Source organism: Dendroctonus ponderosae, unplaced genomic scaffold (assembly GCF_020466585.1).
Source record: "Dendroctonus ponderosae isolate FM_Combo_2020 unplaced genomic scaffold, Dpon_F_20191213v2 Dpon_F_20191213_3, whole genome shotgun sequence".
Classification (NCBI taxonomy): Eukaryota; Metazoa; Arthropoda; class Insecta; order Coleoptera; family Curculionidae; genus Dendroctonus; species Dendroctonus ponderosae.
This window is the reverse complement of record NW_026018508.1, coordinates 9,004,081-9,012,649: the sequence shown is the minus strand read 5'-3', so window position 1 is coordinate 9,012,649 and position 8,569 is coordinate 9,004,081. Positions and strand designations below refer to the sequence as shown.

The 8,569-nt window shown below is 34.1% G+C and overlaps 1 protein-coding gene across 1 annotated transcript in view; it reads left to right on the top strand.

Annotated features, from left to right (window-relative positions):
- LOC109545715 (protein Wnt-1) overlaps window positions 1–8,569 on the top strand; it is a gene marked incomplete at its 3' end in the record, with an annotated part of 27,751 nt that extends 19,182 nt beyond the window's left edge. Inside the window, 4 exon segments of the mRNA XM_019916559.2 lie at window positions 199–500; window positions 6,631–6,824; window positions 6,958–7,139; window positions 7,866–8,569. Of these exon segments, the coding sequence (XP_019772118.2) occupies window positions 199–500; window positions 6,631–6,824; window positions 6,958–7,139; window positions 7,866–8,053 (866 nt within the window).

Sequence of the window (8,569 nt, the reverse complement as noted above, 5' to 3'; positions counted from 1 at the left end):
CAATTAATTTATTTTACTAGTTTTTCTGTACTCCTATAACAGCGCCAGACAACACCTCCAGAGGAATGACGCCAATTTTGAATCACCCTGTATATAGCAGTAACTTGTATTAAAATTTTCGGCTGTACATTTAACGGTACTTAAGTACTTAGTAGGTAAATACATATTAATTATCTAAAACTGTTGTTATAATTTCAGGTTGTCCTGAGACAGCCTTCATCTACGCAATCACAAGTGCAGCCGTAACGCACTCGATAGCCCGTGCATGCACTGAAGGTACCATCGAAAGTTGTTACTGCCAAAAACACTACAGCTCCCCTCAACAAATCACCGATGGTAAAACTAAAGAAGTTTCAACTGCTAGACGTTTTGAGTGGGGAGGATGTTCAGACAATGTTGGGTTTGGCATTAAAGTTGGCCGTGAGTTTGTTGATACGGGAGAACGAGGAAAAAGCTTGAGGGAGAAGATGAACTTGCATAACAACGAAGCAGGGCGATGGGTAAGTCAACTATTTTATTTTTCACTTTTTAAATATCACTTTCTCTACATATATAGATATGTTTTGAAAGACTCACTTGATGCAATTATCGAAGACAAATTTCCGCAGGAAAAATGTTTCCCAACTTTTACTTGTTATGTTTGATTTGCTTTCCATGTAAGACGCTTTATTTTCTTTTTACGTTGGGCGTGTACGTGTGTACGATCGTAATTATGCTATACATGCAAAATCATTGCAAAATACCCACCGTGGACGTCGCACGGGAAAAAACTTTTATTGCCTTTCGGCTCGGTTTTATTTTCTATTAACGATTATGGGTACAAATGTTAGTACTAAATAAAAGTACGAACGTGTTCTGGGACATAGAACGATCGTTACCGATTCTGGGCTTGATGTTGATCTTCTCGACGTCAGAAGATACATTTAATCGTGATTGCCGTCCTCAATCATTATTTTTTTGATTGGCTACTATTCCATATTGGATTTATCTGAGTGAGTTCGGTTAATGTTAAGGATACGCTTTAATCTCAAGGGCAATTAAGTACTTTGTATTTTGCTTTCTGATACTTTGAATAAAAGAACTCAGAAATTTGGAACATAGAAAATATTTGCAATGATGCTGCAAATTATTTGCTTTTAACGGTGTAGCAAAAGTCCGATTCGTATGCCCATTAGCAGTTTGTCGTAAAATACATTGGAAGTTTGTAAGTGGGTAATTATTACCGCATTAATACGAAAATAAAGACCGACTATTCGCCTGAAAAGTTTATCAATCGACAAACTTCTTTGTAACCGACAATCCATATTAATCCAACTCCGGCTGAAATATTTCCAACGCATTTTTTTCATACTGCGTTTAATATTGGTGCCAAAAAGGTACACTTTCCGTGATCTCAATAATAGTGCGGACAGTTCTATACGCGTCTTTCAGTGCTGTTGAGTATCTATTTGTATCTCAAAATTTATTTTCTATTTAACAAATTTGGTTTTAAAAATGTCAACAACAGATGATTGCAGAGGAAAACAGCTTTAATATCTCAGCACCATTTGTAGCAAATGGTTTTATTTTAGTGCACACTTGCTATTGCCAGTAATACTGCTAAGTTTACAATTTTTCAAAAAATCACTAAATTAGGTAAAAATAAATGATGAAACAAGTGATTAATGACACAAAACGCAAAAGTGAGAAAAAAATCATAACACTGACTTGGAATAGGCACTGAGCGGCATATTAAAACTGATCTGAGTTTCAGTCATAATGTTTAAACCGTGCTGTTTCTATTAAAATTTAGAGCAATATCTATTCCTGAACTAATACTATTCGTTACTCAATAATGTGATCAGGCTGCGGTGATGCTTTTCAAACTGAACATATGTGCTGTTTGGTAAAATATCCGAATCGTGTCGCGGAACAATTTGTGAAGCATCTACTGACCGTATATATCTCTTCATATCAAACGTACAAGCCGATGGCCGTCAGCCAATCTTAATTTGCCGCTTAATTATTTTCTTAAGAGTTCTTACGCTAGAGAGTACTGGAGCGTAGATAGATTTACACGCACCATTTCGAGAGATCTAATTAGTAATTTATTTTTGTTATTTCCGGAGAAGGATATTCAAGTTTTTCTCAAGATATTTATGCTATTTATCTTTGGCCGTCCTGTTTATCATTGTATGGAAAGAGTGTCAAAATTAGCGTTTTTAAATGAGCTTTTTATGTAACGTTAACATTTGAATATTTGCTGGGGCAAATGAATGAGTCGAAGAATGATAGTAGGTACCCTTTGAGCAGAAAATTGTAATTTTTTCTATAAACAGTAAATGCAAACTGTATTTTTTGCTAATTTTGGTATTTTCCTTATTTGGAGGAAATCGAAAAGATCATAAATTGTTGTAGTTGAATAATTTATGTTGTTTTGTAAATACCAAAAACGTATTAATTTATTTAGGTACATAGTATTGCAATGATCATAAAGTTTTTTAAAACTCTCCGCAGAATCATAGTCCTCCCCTGTGTTGAACTCTTTGATTGCACGTCAATAGTTTGGTTGCTCCCAGCAAGTTACGAAATTATAGTGAGCAATCATGGTTGGATTAGTATCCTAAGTACGTTCCTGGCGTTTAATTGCTTGCACTGAAACGATTTCGTGCCAAAAGTGTTCTCAATATTCAGTAAATTATCCCTATTTAGGTCCGTGGATTTATCGGTCAAGAGATGGTAGCAAGAAATTAAACCCTATGTTTTTTGCGTCAAAGTTTCGACTATATTGATTTGCAAAATAAATGATTGCTGCCTGACCATTTTAGTTTTGACTCTCATACTCGCCAGCAATAGTAAATAATTGTCATCAAATTTATATTCAACATACGTTGATGGCAATAGCCGTATGTTTCAAGTGTTAACATACCCCCAACTGAGTATCTACAGGTGTCTCCGAGTGCTCCCGCTGCGAAAACACCGTGTTACGTCTGTAATGTGACAAAAAGAACATGAATTTTCTTGTGACCGCTCGTAGTTAACCATCTGCGTAGCGCGGACAAATTTGGCCTGCATTTTTTCTGAATTTCCGGAAAGTTCTGGCATAGACAACCTTGGTCATGCACCCCAAGATTTCAGATCTTCGATATAGGTAATACACAATAGGTTCAAGCACCTAATATGTGGAATAAATGGCCTCAAGCATACACCCTGCTAGCAGGAAAGCTGTCTTCGGTCATTGAAAGACCGAAGAACAGTGCGTTTTGATGACAATCCCAAGGTGGGAACATCAATGAGAAGAGAATATTGTAAAGTTTAACTTAGTGAATAGACTTTCTGATAGATGATCTAAAATTCAGCGGGTGTTTCCTTAGGTTTTCTTTTAATGTATAGCGGTGTGAATCAATGGAAAATAGACCGTTATCTTCAATCGGTCAATTTTCTGGGATTCAACAAAGATGTCTTAAAAGCACTCAAGCAGTACCCGATTATCTTAACCGGTGTTAATAAACCAAAATTAGCTGGTTGTAAGTCACCGACTATCATGGAATTAATTGGTCTTGATAAGACTTGGCGCGGTATCTCAACGCTCATTAGCCATATCGAACTCAAAGCGATCCACGGGGAATATTTTCAGGTCGCTCGTTTGAACTTGTTTCTATGCAATATAGTCCAGAAGGATTTTCGATATGCTTGTTTTAGTAATTAATTCAAATCGTTATTGGCTATAATACTTCAGATATGCGTTGCACGTTTGTAAGCAGATTTTCTAATTTGATTCGTTTGTCAACTTTAACTTATATATGAATATAAATAAAATGAAATAAGGAAACATAATTTACAAATAAAAAACAGTTTATTTCCTATCACTAATTTTCAATATATTTTTGAAGAGATTTAATTCACCCAATAAATCTGATATAAGTATTTATTTACTCTACACAAATATTTTTGTCCTATATTTGTGCATAGTTAGGCGTTCAAATTAAGTGTGCTTTAATGTTGAATATGTTTTTATTTTCATTCCGTAATACTTGAGGTGACATCGGACATAATAATCATAGAGTGGAGGGTTTATAACTTATTATATTACAAAACTGGTTTGCATAAAGTCGGTACCTACTCAAGAACCAGACGTAAAATTGACGACATGAATAACGTCCGAGTTCAAACTTCGAGGTTTGCTCGATAGATTATGCTCCTATTTATGTGAATATATTTTTTTAATTAAGTAGTACATGTTGCTGATATATAAAGTGATACTCGATATTTTATTTCCTAACCGTGAGTGTAACATCAAGCAGCATATGATGAGCTTTCGATGGATGTCCAAAAAAGAACCAAACCATCTTTCAATTGTTACACCCTCCTTTAAAAATACATTATTTTAAGCAACTTTCTATGTATTTCGGATCATGAAATACCTTATCCTTCAGATCTTTGATCGCTTAAAAGAATCAAGATCGCTTTCATTACTAGAGGTGAACAAAATGGTTATTTTTCTGGAACAGGTTACAACGTTGCAGTTTAACTTTGTTATTAGTATTAGGTTCCAAAAAATTTTTCATTGAAAATTCGCAATAATGATCATGGTAGAAATAGTGATGGTAAATAGTGACTTTATTAGAAAAATAATTAATTCTTAGTATTGGTAAACTAAAAATAATATAATCTAAAAACGACAACAAAACATAAGTAAGGTCATAAGTAACTACTTAGGGGAAAAAAATGGTAATAAAATCGATCAGCTATCTCGATTTAAAAATAACCTACAGTCACAAATCTTTTTTTATCAAAGTTACATATAAGTAGCTCCACTGTTCGTTCTGCAGACTCTATGCCCAAAGAGTGATTTTATAGCCTCGGCATTATGAACACTAAATCGGTACAAAGCTTCAACGTTATGTGTTCTTCCAGGCTTGTAATATTGTTTGGAAAGCAAATTAAGAATGAACTCAGCCTTAGCAGATGTCGTCGTTAAACTGAAGCTGTTGCTTACCACATTTGAAAATTATTAAGTAGGTACGATCTCACCCTGAGCAGCACGAACTAATTTGTATTCAATGCCAAAGTAAGAATTACCTCACAGTAAATGGTACGAGGAAGTACTTACTCAAGTTGAGCATCTGATTCTGGTTTTTGTGCCGAATCGCATCGAGTAACTGCTCCAAATCTTTGAGTGTAAATTAAATGCTTATTTAAATCGAAATACGTTTATTAACCAAACACCTTTACTGGTAATCGTGTACAACAGTCGAAAAATTTTTCGTACATATCAAGTTACACAATTAAAAACGGGCAAAATTCATTAATTTTTTTGACTTAGGACGCAATATGAACTAGAAGAATAAATGTTCCTTTGTTCATTTGGCGAAGATGTTGACTGATAAACATATTATTTTAACTTTGTGGTTAACCAATAGTATATTTACATATATAATAGTCAAGTGCAATAATCTGGATTCAGATGAACGTTGAAATAAAACATTTCGAGTGAAGCCAGTGATCAGCTCCAATGTAAAAAACGTGAAAAAATTCGTCGATTGAAGCATAGTTTCCAAGATTTTCATATTAGGCCTTAGCCACTTTATCAAAGTTTCTCAATAACGTCAACGTCCTAAACGTCTGTTTGATTTTGATTTAACCTGAAGATGTTTTTAAGGCAAATAATCGGTTGATTTGGGCTCCGCCAGACTGGAAAACTTTATGCGCATTTTACATTTTTATATATTTTATAAAGCCAACCATAATTAGGTCGCTGTGAGTATCTCTTAATAAAAAAATGATCAATTATTAATTTTAAAAATTTAAGCAAATTTTGCATCGTTTTGATGAGTGGCTATATCAATAGTTGGTTAACTGCCTTAATCTTAAAAATAATTTGATTGCTTGTGGGATGACTTTCGTAATTTTTTGCGCAACGTTTTCGTAGTTGTAGCTGTATAGTTTTTTACAGTTTTTTGCTGAAATGTAAATATGACCCTGAAAAAAATGTTTATAGACGCGTTGAAAGCTATTTATTCTGACTTCAAGGCAGAAGAAACCCAAAAACTGGTTGGATCTGATCAAATCAATAGGTACCTCACTCTTTTGGCACATGGATGCTGATGATTATCACGAAAAATTGGCAGTAGACAATTACTGATGTAAAATTTGTAACATTTAATGGCTGTGGTGCTGCCGACCTTAATAAATTGATATGCATTCGATCAAACTCGTACATGTACATGGTTTTGGTGCGACTGCAAATGCATGTTAAGATTCCGCAATCCACATCGCTTTCGATAACTGAACAAAGTGAATAAACGTCCAAACTACGAGAGCAAACCAGGTCAGAATTACTACCCAACCAAACCAAAGACTGAGAATAATAAACAGATCACTTCGACGTAGTTTAATAAGAGCCTATCCGAGCTTATGGCCCGCAGCAAATGTCACTTTATTAGTAATGGTCGCTCTGAACGAGTTAATATGCATTTTAATGCAGTGCCCGTTTTCGGACCACACACAACACACACTTACGGCTTACTTATATAGCGGATTTACGTCACATATTTGTAACATATTAATATTATTTGGTGCATGGCTAAGACAGGAAAAAGGCAGCATGAAAATTTCAAGTTAAGTTAAAAGGAGACCTTTTTGTTTCAGCACGTTCAATCGCTAATGCGACGAGAATGCAAGTGTCATGGCATGTCTGGTTCTTGTACAATGCGGACGTGTTGGATGAAGCTCACCAACTTTCGAACTGTTTCTGACGTTCTGAAAGAAAGATATGACAAACCTGCGCATATTGCAGCTCATAGTTTAGCATCCTCCAAACCTAACAAACCTCACGCCAACAGGTAACATGCATATTTAAGTAATAATTAATAAACTTAGACTGTTAATAATTGGTTCTTTTTAGTAGTTATTACTACCTACTGAACATTATTATTTCTACATTCCGTCATGTATGTTTTATTGTTTTGGTTTCAGGTTTCCAAAGGGCTCGACAGCTAATAGCATTCCTACAAAACGAGAAAATAAAAGAAAACATAAATATGGTTTCCAGCTGAAACCATACAATTCTGAGTTTAAACCTCCTGGAGATAAAGACTTGGTGTACTACGAGCTGTCTCCGGCGTTTTGCGAAAAAAATCCAGAATTCGGCATTCAAGGTAAATACATATTCAATTATATGAAGTATATTCTAACTTATATTTGTGTTGCAATATGTGAAGAAGGTTGGATTTTTTTTAAATTAATCTAGGGAGTCTCAGAAATTACTGACATATAATTAATTTTGACTAATGAACTTTTACATGATTTAATGGTGTATTAAATCAAAATGGACAGCCTCATCGGCTTCTTTGTGGGATATTTCAGTAATGTTTTACTGGGAAAATTATGAGTGTAACTAAAAGCTCATCTTATTTTACTTCATCATACAACTTTTTAGTCATCAGATAGACAATTCATTGATCAGAATTATCAGTTTGTAATTTAAGCAATACCATTGAATTAAGGGTAATTGTTCGCCAATAATAAAAAAAAAGATGGACAATACCGCAGTTAAAAAAAAACTCCTGCTTAGTCCAATATTGAACTGTCGTGGATAAAAGCTTTAAACATACGTTATATAAAGTGTTTAGTGCAAGTCACTCTGAATTCTGCAAAATTTACGCTGCTTCATTTTATATTTCTCAGCTGATATATAACAGGCAGAAGGTACCGTATCGCAGTATCCCCAGATTAAAGTTCATAAATTAAAACCCAGGTTAAAGTTGACAAATTCATTTTTTTGAAATGTAATCTGTTTTGTCTGTTGGATATCTTCTGTGAACAACTAATATGTTTTAGTATACAATTTCTGCCATTTTCTAAATTCAGTTTACCTTTTTCAGGGACCTATGGACGAAAATGTAATGGTTCTTCAGAGGGAGTTGACAATTGTTCGATACTGTGTTGTGGGCGAGGATTCATTAGCCAAGAGGTAATTGTAAATGAACGTTGCAATTGCAGATTTCACTGGTGCTGTGATGTTCAGTGCGACATGTGTAAAGTGAAAAAAAGAATAGATACATGTGTTTAAGTGAAGTGAAAAAAGCAGTGTCTATAGTTTGCTTGAGGGTTAATTTGGTTATACAGTGGATCAAATTGCATTTATGTCGACTTGATTTTCTCTAATTTAAAGAAAGCCCTTTGCTGACCAGTATTATCAAAGCCTTTGTTCAATATATGCTCCTCTTCAAAAGTAAAGTAGGATTGACATTATCGCAAACATTTAAATGTTTTAATTATTTGTCAATTTAGTGAGTTGATAAGATGATTTGGAATAATAATTTGCGACAAATGTGCTTAATTTTGGAAGATGGGTGTATATTATCAACACTGGAAATTAGAAAAGTGAAAAAGTGTAGATATACAAAGATTAAAAGTTATGTAAATATTAGAAGACTGATTTTAACAATATTTTAAACGCTTTTACGTTCGTAGCTGTATATACAGGATGGTCGGAAAATGCGTTAAGAAATTTTCCAGTAAGCATGTATAAAAATTCTAAATCTGAATATTTCTCGAGTTACAAGCTCCTCAAACTTAATTTTTT